The sequence below is a fragment of the Clavelina lepadiformis genome, chromosome 7 (assembly GCF_947623445.1).
Source record: "Clavelina lepadiformis chromosome 7, kaClaLepa1.1, whole genome shotgun sequence".
In the NCBI taxonomy this organism is placed as follows: Eukaryota; Metazoa; Chordata; class Ascidiacea; order Aplousobranchia; family Clavelinidae; genus Clavelina; species Clavelina lepadiformis.
Genome location: NC_135246.1, coordinates 14,973,037 through 14,996,017, shown reverse-complemented (window position 1 = coordinate 14,996,017; position 22,981 = coordinate 14,973,037). Strand labels below are relative to the sequence as shown.

Genomic DNA, 22,981 nt, shown 5'->3' with positions numbered 1-22,981 from the left:
AAATATTTAAGCTGCGTGTTGTCAAACAGCTAACTAACTTATGACATAACAAGAGCCTTCATCTACGTCACAACGAAGGCCAAAAACTGAGACTTTCTGGGATTTTCTTTTGCCGATAACCAACTAATCACGAATTATTTTTCAAAAATATTTTACCAGATTGTTCAGTTAGTAGTGTTCTTTCATATAAGATTGCATTTAAAATAATTTGCGTATGCTCTGAAAAATTTACGAAAGCATTTGGAATGGTGTAATGGTGCTACTACAGCTGACCCAAACGATTGTTCACGCTGTGTCACGTGAATAAAAACTGCCTTCAATGAGCAACATGATAAAAAATTTGTCATAAATTGCCAAAATCCAGAGTCGGATTAAGACAGGGGTTCCCAAACTTTCTTGGTCTGTGGCCCAAATGTCTATTTAATAGCGATTCGTGGCTCACCACGTGCTGTAAATTTGGGCACAAACGATTTCTATGAAAATTTAATTTAAGCAAATATTATGTTTTTCAAAACAAAGCGCATAATATCTACACTCTACAGTATAACAAAACAGTAGAATCTGTTCAAATGGCTCTGTGGCCCATTGAAAATGTCTTGGTGGCCTAGTACTGGGCCATGGCCCACAGCTTGGGAACCACTGCAATAAGACAATGATGAACCTGAGGTTAACAGATAGGCTACTGAGGAGCCTATACAGAATTTAGGTCTTTACAATTTAATAAAACAAAATGTATGCACAATGTCCACAGACAATAAGTTATTCCTCCAAACATGTACACAAATTCCTTTTCATATAATCTTTAATGCAAATCAAACAAAGCCTAAACCTGATATTTTCAAGAATTTAGTAAGTTCATTGCTGGGTTTGGTGGCAATGCTAACCTATCATCTTATAGCACAGTCCTATTACACTGGACAACAATTTACAACTTATTTTTTATTCCTCGCTCATTTCAAGTTTACCTAGACTAATTTTGCAATGCTGAATCCAAATCTGGTCTTAGATTTTTTCTAACACGTCACGTTTTTGAGATATGATATATGCTCACGACAACCCATAACTGTGATTTTGGCTAATTTTGGCTGAGCGGAACAAAACATTACATGTAATCAACCCAGTAATTTCTATTGAAAATAACAGCATTATCATACTGCACAATTTAACACAACCCAGGATAATTAAATCAGACAAAAATAACATTATATTCCCTCAAAAGTGCTTTATACACTTGCTCTTTCGAGTATGTTCAGTGTCAGTTTCACGCTGAAGAAACCAACAGTAGTCCCCCATCATGTTTGGGTTAAATCGACCTCTATACCCCGATTCCATCACAGAGATGTCTTGGTGAAATCTTTCCCCATGCTCGTCGCTCACATCACCCAGGTTTGGCGGGAAAAATTCCAAGTGTGAATGAAGAAAATGCAGTTTAACCGACATTCTGCAGCCCATTTCGCGGTATGATTCCAGCAAATTGTCCACTAGTTCCGAGTAATTTTCTGCCCTGTACTTCCCAAGAAAATTTTGTACAATCTGTACAAATGCATTCCAGGCTTTTAATTCAATTGAATTAAGCTTGGATGGAAATACTGGGTCACGGATCAAATCACGTATTTGGGGGCCAACAAATATTCCAGCTCTCAGTTTAGCATCACTTGGTATTGCACCAAATTTTTCTTTTATATGCAGGAATCCATCTCCATTGAAATCCATTGCCTTCACAAATTGTTTGATCAGGCCCAGTTTAATGTGAAGTGGTGGCAAGTACACTTTGCTCGGATCAATTAGGGGTTGGCACTTAACATTATATCTTCCAACAATGTAGTCCGTTCTCACTGGCCATTCAGTTGTGTCATAGTGGTTTGCATCGTCTCGACTGTCCCACAAACAGAGAAAGCACATATGCTTGGTGTAACCCAACTGCAATCCGAGCAAAAGTGACACAACTTTAAGGTCTCCACATATGTTCCCCCCCTACCCCTACCCCCCCCCCCCCTCTATAGTCATGGCCAAGAACATTCAAGAATGCATTAATTGTGAAAAGATAGAACATTGCATTTACAAAATAATGTCAATATTAATCTTACATAACATGCATTGTGACATGATATGACCAACAATTCGCTGGGAAAGAAAATTGCACAATACCTTGTACTGTAGAACCTTATAATATAGTGCCAATCAATGCAAAATCCGAATTTCGTGAATTTTCATATCTTGAAAACCTGACGTGATAGACCAATTCTGATTTCAGATTTGGAATCAGCGTCCCAAAGTTAGTCTAGGCAGTTTATTTTCATTTGAGGAATAATTTTGCTGTTGTCCAGTGTTATTGCTGTCTGCATGTTTTAAGCCCTTGGGCTTTGCCACTTTTCCCTGCTCGTTAATTGTTCCTGAGCCTGTGTTGTATTGTGTATTATTAACTAGATATATATTATAGATATATGTTATATATTAACTACAACGGTTAGCATCCTAACTTTCGCTTCGCTCAGTTAATGGCGACAAATAAACAATACAATAAAACATTCATGATTTTAAACGTGATATAAGAATGAGTCCGCCAAATATGCTGTTGTCTATTATCTGCAGTCACGACAACAAGCAGCAACGGTTAGTAGATCAATATGAAATTATAGCTTGGGCTACTGTTAATACCATTTTGAATCGACATTTTTTATGAGAATTTCAACGAAACGCTTAAATGGAAACGGAAACATTACACCGATCGGAAAATAAACGTTCTGTAGTAGGGAGCAGAAAATGTAAAGCGGTTCCTTTTGCAATGATATTACTACTACCATTGTATACAGAGGTGGGCAGTCAGTACTTTGAAAGTACCGGTAACGGTACCGGTACTTGACAAAAAATGAACCGACGGTTCCGGTATACGGTACTATTTTAAAAAAGTAGTTCGGTACATTGTCGGTACCGGTACTTTTTGTGTAAAAGATGCTGCTGGAAATGCAATGTTTGCCGCTTTTATACCCTCGGTAATGGTTATTCCAGGTTAAAACATATGTGACGTTGTTTGCTTGTAATTTTACTTGACATTTCTACATCAAAAAAGATCAATAGATGTTAAAATTAGTATTAAGGGTTAACTAACATGTATTTTTGAAAACATAGTTGTTAAAATTTTGAAATAATCACGTGAAAAGTACCGAGTAACGGGACCGACTAAAGTTTCTTGCAAAAAGTAATTCGGTATAGAGATTCGGTACTTTTTTTCAAAAGTACCCACGGTACCGGTATCGGTACTAAAGAATTACCGCGGTACAGTAATTCGGTACTATAGTACCGCGGTTCTGCCCACCTATGACTGTATATTTATTAATCTTTACCATTGCCAACTTTCAGCTCTCGCTGTTCATTTGCTAGTCTGCAAATTGCTGATAAAATACTAGGAAGTGACGTCACATTACGGCTCGTTTTGCTACGCCTGCAGCTACGCTAATAATAAAGTGATATGTTACTTGCCACGGACTTTTTAGATATATGTGTAGATGGTGTTGAAATACTGTAAACAAATAAATCTAGTTAGAAAGTTCCAAACAGTAATACTGCCAATTGCGTGTTTACAGCGCCGACAAACACAAAACATAAGTAACCTAAGTAGCCAAAAGTAAGCTCGGCTTAACTCTGATTTGCTTAATAATGCGAGAATGTTGTATATACGGCAAATTGCGAAATCAGTTCATTTAACTCTAAACGTATTGTGACCGTGATTATGTTAGTCATTAAAGTATGTTAACCTAGCTAAGTTAAATATTGTACGTGAGAATAGGTCATGATTGCAACGTCTTGTGATACTTTTCCGTTCTACCTTGCTGCAACACATTTCACGCAGCTTTTGCTGAACTTTCCAAAACTGCGTTAAAACTGTTGCTATACTATTTTGTAGATCAAGTTATTGCAATTATCAATACGTTCTAGATAGGGTTCTTTAGTTGAAAACCCGAAAGCTAGGATTCACACTGGCTATTGTTCCATTGCAATCTTTTGTAACATTTCCATGCAGACCCGGTGTGAGAAATGGCAACGCTTGCTGAAAACAGCACGTTTGAAAAATAGAAGCTAGGCTCTAGTAAGCTATACAGTACTTCCTCGATTATCCGTACCTCGTTTAACCGGCATTCGATTATCCGGCCGAGTGATCAATGACTTTGGGAGGTCGTTTTACTTCGCATGATTGCACTTGCAACTATCATATGCGTGAGATTACTCTGGTTTTTATTTTTCAATTGACGTTGAACCGCCGCCGTAGCTACTACCGATTGAATGGTTTAGTGAGGTCCTCCGATTGGACCCGGAGCGGCTGGCAACGGCCGAACCGGTGTCCGAAAAGACGATCTAACTTGATCATTTAGAGGAAGTAAAAGTCGTAACAAGGTTTCCGTAGGTGAACCTGCGGAAGGATCATTATCGAAACGAACGGAGGCTCCCGCTCGAGCTGCGGCGGCGTCGCCGGGAAACCGGCCGCCTCTCGCGCTTGTCGAGGTCAAGACGCGCCCGTTGAGGCGCTCGACAAGGCACAAGTCTTTCACGGGCGTCGAGTACCCCCGCGGTTTCAAGTGACGGTCGTCAGATCGTCCGCTCGGCGCTCACATTCAAACCTGTGACTGCTTCGTAGAAGCTGAAACGATAAACGATGATGGCTCTTGGCGGTGGATCACTCGGCTCGCGAGTCGATGAAGGACGCAGCTAGCTGCGTGAATTAGTGTGAATTACAGGACACATTGAGCATCGACGTTCTGAACGCGAATTACGGCCTCGGGTTAATCCCGGGACCACGCCCGCCTCAGGGTCGTCTGAAAAGCAATCCCGGCGCGCCCGTCGCCCGGGCGAATGCGGAGTCGGACGGAGACCTGTGTCTCCGCCGTCCCGTCGAAGTCAGCAAGGGTCCGGCACGCGATCGGAGAGCGCGGCGGCGGCGGATCGACCTCGAAGAGGTGTCCTCGTTTCGCCAAGTCGCCGCGATCGATCGCGAACGTCGTCGATCCTCGGCACGTGTGACGTCTCTTACATTTCGGCCTGAGGTCGGACGAGACTACCCGCTGAATTTAAGCATATTACTAAGCGGAGGAAAAGAAACTAACGAGGATTCCCTCAGTAACGGCGAGTGAAGCGGGATGAGCCCATCGCCGAATCCGGTCGCTTTTGGAGCGCTCCGGAATTGTGGCGTATAGAATTCGTCTTGCGCGCGTCGCGGATCGCCCGCGTCCTTCTGATCGAGGCTTCGTCCCATAGCGGGTGTCAGGCCCATGGCGGCGATTTGCGTGCGTGCTCGGTAAAAATACAAATTCAATTATCCGTTTTTTTTGCTTATCCGGTCAGATTTTTGAAAATATTGACCCAACTTGACCGGATAATCGAGGAAGTACTGTACTAACTATTTATTTTCTTTTTCTTGACTTACAGTTAACGTTAAAGCGATTTCACATTTCGAAAGAGGAGTTATTTGCCATGTTAGAAATCATTCAGACTACTTTTAGTACAATAGCCTACGATATACACTATTGACTATGAGAAGTGGCCATTTCACCATAAGTCGGTAACTCAAAACACACCCGGTTGCAAGAAAAAGAAAGTCAAGTGTAAAGAAAGTTATAAAAACGTTAATTTTGGTAAATCAGGGTTAAAATGTTAAATGGAACTAGGGATGTTAGATTTAGAAGATAGGCTTAGGTAATTATCAAATGCATTATACAGTAAATTGGGTTAATATGGAAGCGTAAAAGAGTTGTAAAACGGTGACCGATTCTTAGTTAACAAATTGTGACACTTTTTGCGCAATCTTACACAAAATAATTTCATATTTCGAAAATGCGTTACCAGACATACAGCAATTGACTTCGGCAACAGATTGCCGATATTCGTCTGCAAAATGTTGCAGCAACGTAGGTCGTAAATGACGTGAATACAAACACGACACCGCAGATGTGAACAAGCAGCTTGGCCAAAGTAGTTTTTCTTGTAGTCACGCTCTAAGTTAACAACAAGTCAGACACCGTGTGATAAAAGCAAGTGTTTACCCTTCGTTTCATGTTGAAGAGGTTGCGGCTTAATTTCTATAAAAAATTCCCGACTTTGATTTGCGCTGTTAAGCAAAGTCTATTTATATAAACTCTAACCTCACAACGAATCAGACAGCAACCACTAGCAATGTAGACCTTTACAGCCCACCATGTTGAAATAGGTGCATGAATCTGGTTCTCGTCTGTGTTTAACAAAGCGAAGCTGCGAAACGTTTTAACACTTCTGCCAGTTTCATACGTTCCACGGCCTATTGACAAATGTTTTTTACTCGATGTGTAGCATAGAACTTCCAAAACACACTAACAAATATATTCTCTCAGCTTTGTGGCGAAGTAACTTTTTCTATGCGTTTACAAGCACCCTAAACTAAGTTGCGTTGACCTTTGGCATGTCTGGCCTTTAGCCGAATGAATCTGATTGGGCCAAAGCATTTTCTGAGACCAGCTCGGCTAAAGGACATTTTCCTGTTTGCACGTAGTTGCGATGCCGATGTGTCTGTGGAGCGAGAGAGAGAAAAACGGAAAGGGAAGACTGACCTCGTCAGTCTTTGTTTATGTTTCACAGACGCAACGAAGTTGCGGTACTTACGATTCGTAACGCCTTACTCAACCTTTCAAAATGGCAGGCGGCAGTGTGAAAGGTCTATTCTATTCTCTTTAGTGTGCACTGTGCACTATGGAAGCATAAAATGTAACTTCCTTTATTATTACGTTGGTACCCACTATGCCACGCATAAACATTAAGTTAACTTCAAACTTGTTAATCGATGAAATGGACTCATTTTAGGTTTCAGATATAAAGCTGTAAATGGCTGAAATTAAGTGGTGTACTGTAACAACTTTCGATCGTTTTGAATAAAGAACACAAGTACAGTAATCGTGACTAATCACACAATTGTACGCAACTACTCATAAGTTAAGGCGATTGCGGAAAAAGTAATCACAACGTTCAGTTTCACGCAGTTACAAGATATACAACTGCCTGTTGTTCACTTTCAGCTAACCACGTTGCGTTCTGTAACACGCTAATTCTTTTTTCATTCTTAAAAAGGGTGATCGACCATTCTAAGGGCGAAGGGTAGCTTTAGCCTACTCGCCTCAGATGAACTAGGTCTTTAATACTTTTTGCTTGTATATATAGCAGGCTGCAAACAGTTGATGTGACGCTATACGCTTTAACCACCGAACATTGTCACTTTTTTGTCTGTAAATACTGTATTCATCTAAAACCTGCCTTAGTTCCTGACGTTGACTATTCTAATGGTATCTAGCCTATTGCTAACTTAAGCAAGTTGTGGTATTGAATGGCGCCAAAGCACGATAACGGTTTTTTTGACATGTTTAAATCACTTTGCACTCGTGCTGCGGTTGTGAAAACTGCTTACCTAAGCGGCGGCAACCGGATACAAAACAACCAGCATGACAAGCTTGCTGTAGTAGCGTATAAGTAATCTGTGCTCAGGCATGAAGTATGAGCATACTATTCTGCACGTGATGTTTGAGGTAAAACGCGTTTAAAGCTTTAAAACGAATTGCGACGATTAATTTTTGCTGACGGATATTTCAGTATTTTGAAATTTGAAACATTGTATTGGAGTAGGCTAGCCGCTAGCCTAATGAAAACGCATTTCAAATTTTAACGTTGGAATTGTTTATTCCTATGTTGGTACGTGAGTTTTGCTACGATCTTGTCTATAATTTCCAAAATGTCTTTCCTTATAGGATTCATTAGTTGGTGGTATGTACTTAGGTTTGCCTATATCTACAGTATACTGTACATCACTCATACAGATAAGATATGCCTCAAACGGTTTGTGATTCAGAATCTGATAAAGACGGAGCTGGCCAATCATTTGTACTGCATGAAAATATGGGATACAATGATTTACTGGAAAAAGTTTCACAGAGGAAAGCTGAACTTGAGCTTGTTGAATTGAATGGTATCAAGGGTTACATTGTTGATGTTGCATATTCTCATGATACGGGTAATTATTGCATATCCTGATTTTTTCAAGTGTGTTGCTGTGTGTGTATCTGTTCAAGTTGGTTGCATTTTTTAGCATGTAGTGATGACTATGAGTTAGGAATATTTGGAACACCTTTAGCATTACAAGTTCACCAGTTTCAGAAATTGTTCTTGATTGGTTTTTATTCTTTCAAATTCCAATCAAATTATGAAACATACGGCACGTCTAAAAGCAAATTTGTTGCCACAGATGGAACGCATGTATGCATGCATGATGCACATAAAGTTCATATTTTGTACTCATTATTTCCAAGAAAATCAATCATTTGAAAAGTTACAGCATGGAAAGTGATATAACTTGTATTAACATGATTAAATATTCTGTGGTCTTTCAGCAGAAATTGTTCAAGCAGAAGATAAGCTCCATGAAGAACTGTCAAACCTCATACAGAAAGTAATCGCGTTTTTATATATACTGTATACAAACATTTTTTTTAAACCTCAGCTGCATTATTAAGCATCTAGGAGAACAATGTTGGGAAGATCAAGTAATTCCAAGGAAAAACACTATAGCCAGAGTAGACATTTCAAATAATAACTATACTCATACAAGTTACTCAAAACGCCTGTTATTAAAATGTTGCATCTACTCTGGCTCTAGTGTTTTTGCTTCGAATATATTACAAACTAATATGTTTTTAGAAAGGTTCAAAGAAAGCCATGAAGTCTTCTCCATCAATTTTCAATGAACATAGTGGTAAGTTGGAGATATGTTAATTGTTGTGGCTTACACTCCATATATAAATTCACTCCATTCATAAACTCCAATACAGATAACACAAAAGTGCATGAAGGGCTTGAAAAGAAATTAAACGTCAACTTTAAAGAAATAGCCAAATTTGCGGAAAAGTTTCGTGATGCTCGAATTTCGATGGATGTAACGCAACGTCAAGTTGCCACATCAATTGGAAAATGGAGAAGAAAACCGATTAATAGATCAACAATTTCAAAGTAAATTTGCTGACTGATTTGGGCAAAACACTTGTTACTGGAAAGGCAACAATTGACTCTCAGTATTATAGTGGTTGAAGTGCCAGACTCTAGGTTTAATGTTTGACGATGCCGTGCTATCATTGCAATGGCGCTGTTTGAAACTTTTTAATTGAACTCGTTTCTGTTCAATAGTCCTGATAAACAGTTTTAAATTCGGGCAAGACTACAAAAACATATCTTCAGTTAACAATGCACAAAAAATTGATTATCAGGATTTGAGCAGGTAAAAATAACCATCGAGTTTAAGTCTAGCAAGGATTTTATTCAGTTCGAAAATAAATATTCTGTTGCCATGTGTTGTCGCTTTTAGGTAAAGCTAAAATCTATTTTTTGTGTTATTGAAATGCATCAAATTTTTGTTTACAGGTTTGAAATGTTGGAACTATCAATTTCATGTATGATTTCCTTGTATCCAGTTTTATATGACTGGTTGAAAAATGCTCAACAACAAAAGCAAAAGGTTTGTCTGTTGTATGATCTTTCAATCGCATGGCGCACTACGTAAATTTCAGTATTTTTAATAGTCACCTTGATTAATTCATTACATGCAGCTTAGCTACAGTGTGTATATTTCAAGCATTCTGATTTGTACATCCTGTGTAATTGTGTTTAGACATCATTTCGTTAGGAATTTTTAAAGTTGGTATTTGTTACTGTTGTCTAATATACCATACGTAATATTAAAAGCATTTGAAAAAAACTACTACTTTGACCTGAAATTGTTATTTTAGGGAGACAATGAATTCAACAACTTTATTGGTGTTTCCAAAAGAAAAAAACGAAATATTGACATGTTTGATGTGAAATCAACAAAAATCTTACTTAAATCATTTTCTTTGAATCCAAATCCTGATAAGTATGCAGTAAAACTTTATATTTTCACATTCAGGAGTGCCCAAAGTTTTATGTGTATGGGCCACATTACACTATTCTTGCGTCTTGGCAACCCACGAACAATTAAGCTCAATTTCTGTTAAAAAGCTTTGGCTTATTAGCCAATAATTTATTAAATTTGCCGTATTATTTCTTTCGTGGTATGACTAGATATATAAACGATATCTCAAGCTGTTGAAAATATGGGATTCATGATATTGTTGAAATGTATTCTACAGTGAAACCATCCAGAAATTGTCAGATGATCTGAACTGTTCTGAAAAGTCTATTACGACCTGGTTTTCTAAACATAAAAGCAAGAATGCAAAAACAAACAAGCGTAGCAGGTAGTTGCGGTTTATATTGGCTAGGGCCTAGCCGCTAGGCCATATTCATACATACTTTATTGGCCTTCACTATTTTAATGATGCTATACATTGCAACGAGCTGATTATTTGAAGTTAAACTTTGTGTCCAATGCAGTAATAGCATGTATGAAGCCCTGTGCAAAAAGCTAAAGGAAGACTCCAGCAAGGATTGCTCTGAAATATCCAGTCATGGTAAGTATTGCAATGTCAGCATATTTTATCTGTTTACAGGCAGCCTATATCCATCAGCATTTTAGCAAGTGTGCTAGTAGAATTAAAAAACTGTTTACCAGGTTTAATTTTTTGCTACACTTGTATATATGCACAGTTCACTTCATGGACAACTGTTTGCTTTGTAGTTTCAATAACATCGAAATACTATTTGCAAAATGCATCACTACAACCAAGTAGAGGAGGCTTGAAAAAACAATCATCAACTTTGCAAAAGAAAATTGATGAACTGAAACAAAAAACTATGCTAGATGAGAAGAAAACGAAAGATATTATTACTAATCAAAAAACGTCATCATGACAGTATTCACAATTCTTGAGCTTGTAAGGTGAGCATTGTAGTCCAATACCGATAGTCTCATAAATATTTATCAAAAAACGCTTATTGAGGTCCGTCCAAAAATTTATCAGATATGAATTATTTAGCAAGACCTTCAGTTGACAGTGAGCAAAAACAATTGACCTCAATCAAACCTAGGAAATTATCTTCCTGGTGAGAATGATTATAAACCAGTATTAAATGAATTTCTCACATGTTTCTTTTAATAAGCTAATCTATATATTTTAGATATGGACCGAAGATATTCTTTTTCATGGTATTTTGATCTTGCAGTTTTAATCTTCATTTTAATTGGTGCCGTTCGTTATTGATTTTTAATGCAAGTGATGATGTATGGAACAGTTATAACACAGATTAGTACAATTTTACGTATGTCTGGGCTGCATTTTGAAAAAAAGTACAACACTTCACAGTTAATTTTATTTTACAACGCAGCTGATTCACTTCCTTTATTAATATTATGAAGACGGTATACCATAAGAGACTTAAATTTCCACAGAATATATTCATTTGATGAAGTCGCATGAAACGCAGTTTGTTTTTCATTTGAACTAAGCATGAACTTGACAAATATTTCATCTGATGCAATTTTTAAGGAAAATATTTGCTTTTTCACAACTATTTCTGGTTGAAATAAAAATTTCAGGAAATCAATGCTTTGTGAAGTCAAACTTCTGCATAGCAAAAGCTTAAATGAAAAACGTTTTTCAAGCCATAAAACATTGCTGGAATACGTCATAAAGTTGAGAATATTAAATTTTATTGAATCACTTCCTATGAGCACATCATTTCTGCAGACGAAACATTTGGCTTGACAACAGTCTACAGCATCGCTGAAAGGGACACTAATGGTATGACTTGAGCTTGAAATAGTTTTAGAACTTGAATTGGATTGCAAAACTACTTGAAAATCCAGTGGAGAAACGTTCGTATCAGTCACTTCAACATGCAAATACGATTCAGTGAAGTGGTATTTAAATAAATCTTCACTTTTGATTGACAAGTTTGCCAGGTCTTTGTGTCTGATTATTGCTGTCTGTGCTTCCTCATGAAATTTATTAAGGGTCTTTCTTCTTTTTCCCAACTCAGAAATATCCATTCTCAATCGATGGAGATTTGTGGAATTAGTTACAGCAAAGACATTAGTTCTTGGCAAAACTAAAACATTACGTTTTGCTATAAGGCTATTTCGACACTGTTCAAAGTAGTTGGTTCGATTGCAGCATATATTTGGCAGTTGATCATCATCTTTCTTGATCCAGTGCACTTCAACTTTGAAATGGTCACATTTTGGTATGAGCGATGTCACTTTCCCACATTTCGTGCAAAATAATAAAGTAACTGTGTCATCATATTTCCTTGTGCCTACTTCTATGCACTCATCATTAAGAGAGTACAAAAAAGATGGTGTGCCCAAACTTGAATTTAGCGGCAAATACCAAATGGTTCCATTTGATAAACACAAAAGCAGAATGTCTGAGCAACAAAGTGAAGCTTCAAGACCAAAAAAAGCTGCAAATCCATGCTTATCCACCACAATAGATCCATTATTGTTGTTTTTCAGGGATATTGTTTTGGTAAGTACAACGGTGTGTTTGTCTTTCAAGACGGGGGTTAGGCTTACCGTGCTAGTAGCATAACCCAAAATGTTACTAAAGATCTTTTCCTTGAGAAGGCCTTCCCTCAGAGCATTCTGAAAAAATATCAGATCTCCATTGTTTAACACAGCAATGAAATATTCTCCAACAAAGTCAAACATAGACACGGCTTGCATTTGAAATGGAAGAAGTGACTTTTTAACTTTATCAATTGCTGTTGCCATATCTTTTATGTGTTTAAGCTTCAAAAGATGTTTGGCAAGCCTCTCACATTGCATGGGCACATTGCAGAATCCAATTTTTTTGTCATTTCCATAAACATGAACTCCAATTCTGCAGGAAACAAATGTCAGTGTGATATTGTTTTCAAAGTGGATATGGTCTACGCAAGTAATGTTACAAGGAAATTCGTCCAAAATATCCATCATGCTGACTTGTTATTGGCAGTGGCACCGTGCCTTGAACTCGAACCGTTAGCAGATCAGGTTCTAAAGGTTTAGAAATACTTGTTTCAGAATTGAACATAACCTTTCGTGTAACTTAAAGTCTTATAACCTGCTAGTAAAACATGAAGGTAGACGAGTGTACCTAAGTAATATTATGATCCTATTTAATTTTAATTATAAATATTAAATAATAGTTGTAATCGAGGAGTGAATATATATTGTATCAGTATATCTTTACTCTACTTTTTTTAAATAGATAACTATTCTCCTTCAATTATAAAGTTTTCAGCAAAAAAGACTGGTTGGTAGTCATTTAAGCCATCACTGCATTAGCCTGTCACGTTACTAAGTTAAAGCATTGGTCATCTGCAAGACTTTCTCACCTGAATGAGAGTCTCGAATGTATGTGCTGGAAATTCACATTGTTTATTTTTCATAATTTTTTGTGGGGCAGTGAAAAATAAAGTGCCAACCATTATAGAGTGATAAAATAACAACTCCACCAGCAAACTAAAAGTGGGAAAAAGGAGGGGGCTTCAAACGTGCAAGGATTATGTATCCAAATGATAAAAATGAATAATGGTTAGTACGAACACTAAACCCATTGAAGTCCCTAAACAACCATTACTTCCAAAAAGGGTAAGGTAACTGTTAACTCGTTTAATAAATAGATGGCCACTTAGTAATCTTAATATCACTGTCCCACACACTCAAACTAGGCCCTAAAGTTCAGTAAGCCTGTACTGGTATAACTGTAAGAAGATTAAGCCTGTGCGCAATCAACGTTTTCAATTGGATAAATATGAAGGCTATTATTTCAACTTATTGCCAATTATTTACCTAGGCTATTGATATTTTAATGTATCGTTTTACTTTTTACCGTACCTGTTTATTACTGTCTGACAGTAAGCTTATGAAGTGAAATTCTCCTTGAATTCAAATTCAATTGGCTGATAATTAAATAAGCCTAATGATTTGGTGCAATTCTGAGAAATTATGTTAAATTCAAAATCAAAGTGACTAGGCTATTTCCACCGGCAGAATTCGTTGTCTGAGACATGGGCTGTTGCCAGTTGGGTTAGAAAAAAAGACACACGAATAGGCAAGTTAAACTTATTTACCTGCTAATAAGCCTAAGAGAAAACGTCTTGGAACGGATAATTTTTTGCCAGGGAATTAAACGTTACCGGTATCATACCTTTCTTAATTTACTGGCAACAATAATTTATCAATACCTTGTTTCGGTATTCAAAAATACGTTCTGTATTATGGTAGGCAGGTGCTTAATAGGCTCTACTAGAATGCTAAATCTGTACGGTTACATCAAAAAACATCACATATGTTTTTCAGTCAGATAAAGTGCTTAACAGAACAGATGTTTTTATTATCTTAACGGGTATTTCCCTGTATCGTCTTTAGAAATACGGAGGGGTTCAATTTGGCTTTATGTTGTCACCAATTTCAGAAAAACAATCTTTTCGTTTGTAGCGCATTTCATTAACAAACTACTGAAATACAAAATATTCAGGTACTATATTACGAAAGCCAATTTCGGAACCTTAGTACTATTGCTGGGTTTTGCCTTTGCGACTAGTTTACGCTCAAAAAACAGAAGGTAACATAAAGACATAGTACCGGTATGACATTTCTGCACCAAAATACGGGGCTACAAATACCACACAATAGCGAGTACATAACTGTATGGGCTACACTGCGCCATACACTAAAACTATAAAATTCTGTTGAGTAGAAATGATCACGATAAGTTAGCTATAATGAATTAATTAAAGAACAAGAATACATCGTATACAATGTAAAGTCACTAATGCGCTACATGCGAGTGGCATCAATTCCTGTGTTGCAGGTAGTATCATTCGATTCGTTTATTGCATCAGAGAGGACTGCGCTAGTGATGTCTTTGGTTGCGTAATTAAACGCTTTTTTAACCGAAACAAAATATACTGGTTGATATTCTGCGCTTTCTTCTTCTGCTTTGGACGGAAAATTTCCTGCTTGGAGACATCTTCTAACTTCACCTAGAAAATCGGTCATATCTATTTTATGGATATCTTATGAAAGCTTAAATTACTTACAAAAAATATTTTTTCTATAAGCCTACACTATACGGCTGTAGAGAATCTTGGTTAGATGACCTTACTTGTGCATTCTGCTAACAGCACTTTTATATTCAACTTCGAAAGAGTCTGATGAAGAGATTTTAACGACTTCACGCCATCATTGTCAATAAAAGAACATGAAGCCATATCCAGGACAAGATGAGAAATACGTTCTTCTGATGTCTTTTTACCGATACTCTTTTCTGTGGTACGATTTTGTGCTTCCAAATCAGTTACATCGTCCTTGTTGTGACGATTCATAATACCGTTTTCGTTTATTTTCGGTCGACTTGATTCTTCACGATTTTCATTTGCTCTAACTGTTTTGATTACACCGTTTTCCTCCTCAACAAAACCTTGGTTGGCTACTACCGAGCCGCTAGATGACATTATGAGCTCTTTTTTCTGCATTTTTTTCCTTTTGAGTTCTTCTTTCTTTCGTCTTGCGACCTCAACTGCAGGCTGAAATCCCAAAGCAGATATAACTTGGCATTCAAATCTGCGAAGGGCGAAGAAAATCATTTTGCGGGCTTTGTGTTACTATATGTACACTTTGTACAGTATAGCGGGTATATAGTGTTTAACCAATTTTGCAATACGAGTTTTGAAACGTGCACAGGCATCACAAAAACGCCATGACGGTTAAAAGTGGAAGTCATGAAATCTACCTTTGCTTATTTGCGTAGTAGAGTGGAGAGGAAAATTTGAAAACTAAAATGCGATTATCGTTGGTATTCGGTTCGCTGTTGAATTCCTTTTTGCTTCTGAACAGACCTGTTTCTCCAACAGCTATTAAAACTCCTCCTTGTGCTCTGCATTATAGACAAGCAGTGAAAGCTTGTTTACACAAATTCCTTAACTACTAGATTGGGTCTACGCAAAGGAGTTTAGTGGGGCATTTTAGCCATGAGTTAACGGACTTCCATTATTGTCTTTTCAAAAACGTCTGCATTACGTACGAGACAAATTAGTTATTGCTGTGTATGAAAAGTTTTGCATACACTTGTACAAAATTGTTTCGCGTAAATGAAGAAACGTGAGTATACTATATCATATATACTAAGCATACTTATTGCAATAAATGTAAATCTATTTAGAATAAATGTAAATATACATTCTTACATCAACATTCGGAATATAATGGTCAAAAGAGAAAACACCACTCCGACCATCAAGCCAAAATCTACTCCGAGCAGCACGACAGAAAGCCAGGTAACGAACCAGGAAATGCAATCTATCTTGCTTACTTGCCAAATCGACTTAAGCTTTGAAACAAGCAATTCTCCTTATTACAAGCCAACCTACTTTCATCCAAAACGGTTGCCAATTCAGTAGACATTTATTTCTGTGAAGAAAACGTTTGCAGATCCGTATACCTGCGAGAATTGGTAGAGCATTCTCTTCAAATTTACAACAATTATAGAAGCGAGAGCGGCTTGTGGTAGTGATTGGAATAAAGGACCGATCCAAAGCAATATAATCAACACAATCACTGATGATATCAATCCTGTAATCTTAAGAAAAACAATAATGCACTTTAACGCTTTTGCCTAGTATCACGTCATAAATCTATTGTCTAATTTACTATATTAGAATTTGTTAATTAGAATGAAAACCTGTGATATGACCACAATAATAGCTTTAAATGACCTGAGTGTTGCCACCAGTTTCTTCCCAAATGACAGATCTAGATAAGGAAGATGCGCACGGAAAACAAGAAAAAAACGAAGACACAAGATTGGCCATGGCGTAGGCTAGCAGTTCCTGCATCAAAAATGCTAATTATATTTTTAATTCCAGCTTTCGTCAATGTTTCAAAAGCCGGTCAAAGTTGTTTTCTCGAATTATGTTAATTGAACTAAGTTTAAAATTTAAATCCTATATCAGCAGTTTTATGCTATGTAACTAATTCTGATTAGTGAACTGTTATGCAACTGAAATTCTAACTTATCAGCATATCTGAACAAAGGAAAATCCACCTGATTCGCATCAACTTCATAGGCATGCTTTGCGGCAAACAATCTTGAAAGTGAAATGGAAACACTGAAAATGACAATAGCGATGGGTATGGCGTCAACTGCAACCAATAGTATATCTGGTGGAGCCGGTACAGAGATTCTTATTCTGTGAAACGATACAGGTTGCAAGCACCTTTAGAATGTGTCGGCTGAGCTATTTGTCAATGACTAAATCACAAAAAACGCTTATTATAGCAGATGTAAAGTAAACCTCTTACCCTTGTGGTATTTCTCCCACAATTTCGACGCCATAGTTCGGTTGAAGGTAACCAAACTGTGACGCAAGGGTGGTCGCTATGACAACAACGAGTTCCCAGGGAAGGGGAAAAGGGAGCTTCTTTTTAAATCGAACATTTATCTCCTGCCGAAATATCAAAGATAAATTTCACGCGACTTCACCAAACAAACAGCGAAAGTTACGTTCCAAATACTCACACTTAAATAAGTTATACGATTAAATAAAGCTCTTGACCATGCATAAGCTATACGCAATATATGCACAAATATACTTCAAACAACCCCAAATTTAAACCATATACCTTTCCGATCATTAGGAACACAATGCAACATGCTGAAATTATAACTGTGGCCCAGTTGATTGCATATAAGTTCTTGAAAACGTCTACATAAGTCTGCAAAATATTTCCAGCGTCAATTGAAGAAAATGCTAACAAGGTAAAAATACTTACATACATATATCAGCGCTAATATTCCTGATTTCCTTGGAATGTTTAACCCGAGCAATTTTGGAACTTGTGACGTCATAACATGGAAAGCTGCGCCACAAGTAAATCCCGACACCATGTGACTGGATAGAAGGATTGTTATGATGCCTAACCTTGTGATGTACATTGCAAACTGTTTCAAAGAAAACGCAAAATTAAAAATAATTGGATAGACAAGTTAAACTTGTGTGTTGTCATAGCACCATGTTCCCGGTACAGTTATTGTAAAACAGATGTATATTAAGATGTATTGTAACAATAGCATGAACATTAGATAGCACTCACGTGTATTACGGCAACAGCTACAGACAACGCCACTGCAACCTCTACTTTTCTTGCATTGTAATCGTTTTCGCATAACGACGAATCAAACTCTGGAAAACTTGTTTGAGTGGCGTCATAAGAAGTGACCGTAACGTCAGCTGTGCCCGTCACGTTTAAAAAATTTGTGGGCATCGACGTTGTCCCTAGCATCGAACTACAGCCAGGGTCTGGCACGTGCTGATGAAAACAAAATATACGAAAATGCGTTTGACCAAAAGACAATAGGCTTAATGCGGGGTATGGAATTATAGAAAAGGTAATAATAATTAAAAGACAATACGCAACGCATCGATTTGAAATATGACACAATACCTTATCTATTGCGGCACCAATCATCAGGGATATAACGGCAAATGTCCCAACGGACATGTGAGGTGTTGTTCCGAACATGGCGTAAATTAAGACAGGAAAAAATGACACGTAAAGACCGTTAATTGGCGGCAATGATGCTAGTAGTCCGTATGCCATTGCTACGGCAAACATAAAACGGTTTTGAGACTATGTGGTGGTAGTTATGTAGCTTAGGTTTCGTTTGCGGTCTGAGTTTTAAAACAGATTTCCATTGCAGTATAAGACTGTACGCTGTACCTAATTGCTATTAGCAATTAATTATAAATTGCTAATAATATGCTAATAAATAAGTAAATTGATTTGTGCCATTTAGTTCTATGACCATTATGATGACTTGTCAAAAATATGGCTTGACAAAAATCAATTTAACAAACCTTGGGGTAGATGTACAATTCCCACCGTTATGCCTCCGGTGACGTCACCAAGCAACTGTTCCTTTGGTTTGTAGTGCGGAAGCCAGTTAGACATTGGGAGGATGGAATGGATGATGCTCTTTGCTCGTTCCCCTATGCATGCAAAATATTAGAGGTTCTTAAAATTACAAACCACCACAAGGAATACCGCTAAGCAACTAACTGTCGTAGCATTGCTGCAGATGTAGAAGCACAATTAAATTTTGAAATCCCTCTGCAAAAGCGTAGTTGCAGTTTGAGTTTGCAATTAATCTGTAACCATTTACTCACTAGAACATGTGCAGTCTTTCTTTATCTTCGAAACAGCGCGCTGATGAATTGGATCTTGCTTCTCTTCCGGTTTTCCATACAATTGAAGCAATTGCTCGTCAGTCATGATGTCACAAGGTGCGACCTCACTTGAACTCTCAATTTCAGACATTTTTGAAATATTATTTCTATAACTATTGCAGTGTATCAAACTTACGATGTTATCGTTTAAGTGATTACATGCAGAATTTGGGCAACTATAGATCTGGAAAACGGTGCATACCAAATTAAATAGCAAAAACGACACTTTATAAATACAACTGATGACACAGCATTTTTAACGTTATATAAACCCACAGCGTGCTTTTCTTGTTTCTTAGGGCTTTCTGTGACGTCAGTCATGTCACGTGCATTAACCATCGCGGCCGGATTTAGAAAAAATAGAAAAAAATGGCAAGTGTTGCGCAACACTTCAACATAAACTTGTTTTTCACTGTGTTAGGTATTGACTGTCTACGTGACCCATGCAAAGTACGCATCTTCCGACGCTATTCAAGGACATTCCGAAAATAGCAATCTAGGGAAATGTGGTAGTGCAAAGGATAATATTTATGGTACATCTAGCAACCGATTCGTTTAACCTAGGCATGAATGCAATGACTGAACAACTGTGAGGATTTTACAGCAATGAATTAAATCGAATCTAGTACACTAGGCCTAAGTTAGTTTTCAACATATAAATGGTTCGCACTGTTCCTGGTTAACTATCTTAAAGACCACATGGCCATCAACAACTAAACCACATAGTAGGATCATTTATACTGCTGTAAATTAAGCAACACATTGCACATTTTCGTGGCAGCTCTAACAACTTCTGTTGTTTCCGATCTTAAGCTAGATCGACCATGGGGCTTTCAATGGTTGACTGCTCAACCAACTTAGACTTTAAGTTTAAATTTGCTGCTCTTTTAGTCCTACAAGGCTAAACTGATGCTAAAAAATGTAGAAGATACAATTACCAGTAGCCTAGTACGAAGACTGACTTAAAAAACTTCAGCTTAAATAGCTATAGGTTGAAGCTACACCCCCTGAAAGCCAACTAAATGAAAACTAATAAGGGCCACACGGGACCAGCGGACAATCACTAGTATCAATTTGGGTTTTCAAACAATGAAAATTTTTACACGAAACTTACACGCCCCCACGTATACAACTGCCATGTCGCAATTATGCCTGTATTCTTACATGTGAACGATACAAAGAGGAACTTTTGACTGTAGCCTACACGGTTTAAACGTGTTACCTTTTCAAAAGCCTGAAACCACTACTTCCGCAAGTGAAGCACTCTCCGGAACTTGATACCATTGTGTGCGGCAGAATTGCCCTATCACGTCCTATTTTTTTGTGACTGGATTAGTGGTCTACCAGTAATTATCACCGAAAAGGAATTAGAGTTGATTGCGCCAGGACCGGACAAAGCAACAGAGGTCGGGTCCCGTGGCAAACTTTTAGGCTATTTTAAGAAGTCATTTTAAGCTTTTTTCAGAAAACTAACAAACACAAGCTCAACTATACCTAATGTAATGTTTACTTGCAAAATGTTTCAAAAAATTACTCAAACTTTATAAATAGCCTAGTCCCTAATAGATAAAGGCGTAAAATGAAAAAGTTTATCAGCTGAGTAAAACACAAAAGTTACTGGAGTGGAGAATGTGGCAACCGCTACCTTTGCCACCATACGTTAATCCAGTGTTGGATTACAGTACGTTAGGATAATTTTCCACATAGTACTGAACCTAATGTAAACCAATCTTTGAAAAACATTGTCGCTGTGTTTCACTGCACATTGATATGATAGAAACATGCTGGAGCTTGAAATTATCCCATTTTTATTTCGGAGTGACTATTCCACGGTATTATCTAACTCCAATAAAAACTTAAATTAAATTATCATTACCGGTACGGGCGGTACATTATATCATTAAATTATATCAAGTTATATTATTAAATTAATTACTTGTTTAAATTCAATAATTTACTGTGTTATAGGCTTCAGGAGGGAATATAGCTGAGTTTCGTTAGCCGGTTATGATTAGTCGTTAGCTGGCGTTGAGCTGCAATTGTCGCCATTTGCAAAGTTTACAGGGTCTGTAACTGCTAATGTTGGAAATACCACTTCTAATACCAAAAAATCAAAATGCAATTTGTTTTATTGGTAATGCATGTGATATCAGGTTAAGGTTGAAACTTAACCCCCCAAAAAAATCTATAAAGAAAATTCAAACGTCGGTATATGGGTTACAATTGTATTTTTGGGTAAAACTGTTTCGCATAGGTAGGCCAAGGCCTTCACCTTTTGGCTTACAAACCTCGCTTACAGCTCAAGTCAATAATTGTTTATTAGCGGGATATATTTTCCAGCTCAAACGTGTATGTCTTGTGCTATACCAAGAGCGGATAGTGATTCATCAAAGTCGAATAATGAAGTATAATTTCCGAATCCGATCTAAGTCGGATGAGTTGATCGCCGCAAGTGTCGCTATTCGTGTGCTACAAAGGTCGTAGGAGAGAAAAGAAGCTATTTTAACAGGTTATCTGGCGAGCTTTTGTGGCAAAAGGTTTGCTAAGGAGTGGATATCTATGCTTTATCTCGTAATTAGTTTAGTGGCCAGTATCTGGTGCAAAGTAATAGCAGAAACAATTTTGCTTGTGTAAGCATGACGTTATCAAAACAGCTGATATTGTCACATACTTAAGACTAAGTTTGGTTTAATCGATTTGTACAGATTTGGTACTGCACCGCCTTAATCGAGTACCAGGTTAACAATTAACGTCACTTAATGCAGGGTGGAAAGCAACAAAAATCTTATATCTAAAATGCATAACATTGATGCAAAATTAATTCCGTGTATCACTGTATACAATCTTGCGTTATTATATTACGTCACAAAAGATTCGTCACGGTTGCCTTGAGTCAGCTGAGACGTCGTACAGCCAGTAAACTCCGCGATCTGTGATACTGTGCGATAAGCAATTAAATACTTTTGGTAGCTAGAAGAATTACGCAACTTTTTTTGCTTATTATAGATTGCTTTCTTTTGCTTGGCAATGAACTAACGGTAGATAAACTCTTAACACCAACAAAAAACATTAAAATTTCACTTCAAAGGCATTTAGGCAGTTGCACAACTCTAACTTTTCACATGACTTGTGTAAATATCATTTTGCCTACGTCATGTTATCATCGCTTTCAGTTTTTAAGAGTATAACGTCATTCAGCAGGTACTGTCACAGTTGTAGCGATAGCCGAGCAGCAAGAGTGTCGTGGCTTAGAACAAGTAAGAGTAACCTGTCAATCGTCAGACGTAGCTGGTTGGAAATGAATGTTTTAAAACCTTTTTTGCATTGGAAAACCATTGGATACCGGTATTTGTCTTGCAGAACATCGGTAAAAGCAAACGAAAACATCCCCATAGCATATTTATTTGCTTGGCATAAATTCTCCAAAGTGCAACCACCGAAAAACAAACGCTGGTTAATTTCAAATTACTTTAGCAAGGGGTCTGGATAATGTCATATTTATGAATTAAGTATTGTTTTTTCTATTGCTGTATTCTTGTGTTACTATATCAAGGTTGACGAATACCATGCTTTTGACCATATATTAGGAAGTGTATAAAGGTTTACATTATGCACTGATAAAGGGAATGAGTGCCACACAGTACTATTTAATACTGAGAGGAACAGGTAAACTGTACACTGGCCTCATTGTGTTTTGCATTTGCCTTGTTTTTCATCACATCACATCAAAACATAGGTGCTGTAAAGCCTGTAACTTGTAGCCTAAGCATGCAAAAAATAATTTGTATAT

The 22,981-nt window shown here is 37.4% G+C and overlaps 3 protein-coding genes and 1 non-coding gene across 12 annotated transcripts; 2 read left to right on the top strand and 2 right to left on the bottom strand.

The window, feature by feature from the left end:
• Positions 1 to 4,656: 4,656 nt before the first annotated feature.
• On the top strand, positions 4,657 to 4,810 carry LOC143466308 (5.8S ribosomal RNA). The gene has a single exon (XR_013118753.1). It is a non-coding gene; the product is annotated as a 5.8S ribosomal RNA (ribosomal RNA).
• A 2,763-nt stretch (positions 4,811 to 7,573) lies between these two features.
• Positions 7,574 to 11,523, top strand: LOC143464811 (uncharacterized). Of its 9 annotated transcripts, none has more exons than XR_013118539.1 (11): positions 7,742 to 8,023; positions 8,400 to 8,458; positions 8,707 to 8,761; positions 8,838 to 9,015; positions 9,424 to 9,517; positions 9,789 to 9,913; positions 10,170 to 10,277; positions 10,414 to 10,490; positions 10,658 to 10,858; positions 10,956 to 11,022; positions 11,098 to 11,523. XR_013118539.1 is itself a non-coding variant. In XM_076962811.1 (10 exons), exons 2-10 carry the CDS (start codon positions 7,909 to 7,911, stop codon positions 10,828 to 10,830), a joined length of 984 nt encoding a protein of 327 aa, XP_076818926.1. In that variant the 5' UTR covers positions 7,574 to 7,704; positions 7,862 to 7,908; the 3' UTR covers positions 10,831 to 11,523. The 9 variants fall into 9 exon arrangements, 7 of the variants coding, with proteins under 7 accessions (XP_076818926.1, XP_076818927.1, XP_076818922.1 ...); XR_013118540.1 differs by having other exon boundaries at positions 10,941 to 11,022; XM_076962811.1 differs by adding an exon at positions 7,574 to 7,704 and having other exon boundaries at positions 7,862 to 8,023; positions 10,658 to 11,523.
• On the bottom strand, positions 11,294 to 13,045 carry LOC143464810 (uncharacterized). Its single transcript, XM_076962805.1, has 2 exons — positions 12,739 to 13,045; positions 11,294 to 12,562 (listed from the first exon to the last, which is right to left on the bottom strand). Exons 1-2 carry the CDS (start codon positions 12,787 to 12,789, stop codon positions 11,294 to 11,296), a joined length of 1,320 nt encoding a protein of 439 aa, XP_076818920.1. The 5' UTR covers positions 12,790 to 13,045.
• Positions 13,046 to 14,268: 1,223 nt separating this feature from the next.
• Positions 14,269 to 19,380, bottom strand: LOC143464809 (prestin-like). Its single transcript, XM_076962804.1, has 14 exons — positions 19,132 to 19,380; positions 18,823 to 18,954; positions 18,410 to 18,567; positions 18,059 to 18,274; positions 17,742 to 17,906; positions 17,588 to 17,680; positions 17,267 to 17,409; positions 17,010 to 17,154; positions 16,681 to 16,794; positions 16,407 to 16,544; positions 16,153 to 16,295; positions 15,699 to 15,842; positions 15,072 to 15,529; positions 14,269 to 14,949 (listed from the first exon to the last, which is right to left on the bottom strand). The coding sequence occupies exons 1-14, from the start codon at positions 19,280 to 19,282 to the stop codon at positions 14,744 to 14,746; spliced, it is 2,406 nt and encodes an 801-aa protein (XP_076818919.1). The 5' UTR covers positions 19,283 to 19,380; the 3' UTR covers positions 14,269 to 14,743.
• Positions 19,381 to 22,981: the final 3,601 nt, after the last annotated feature.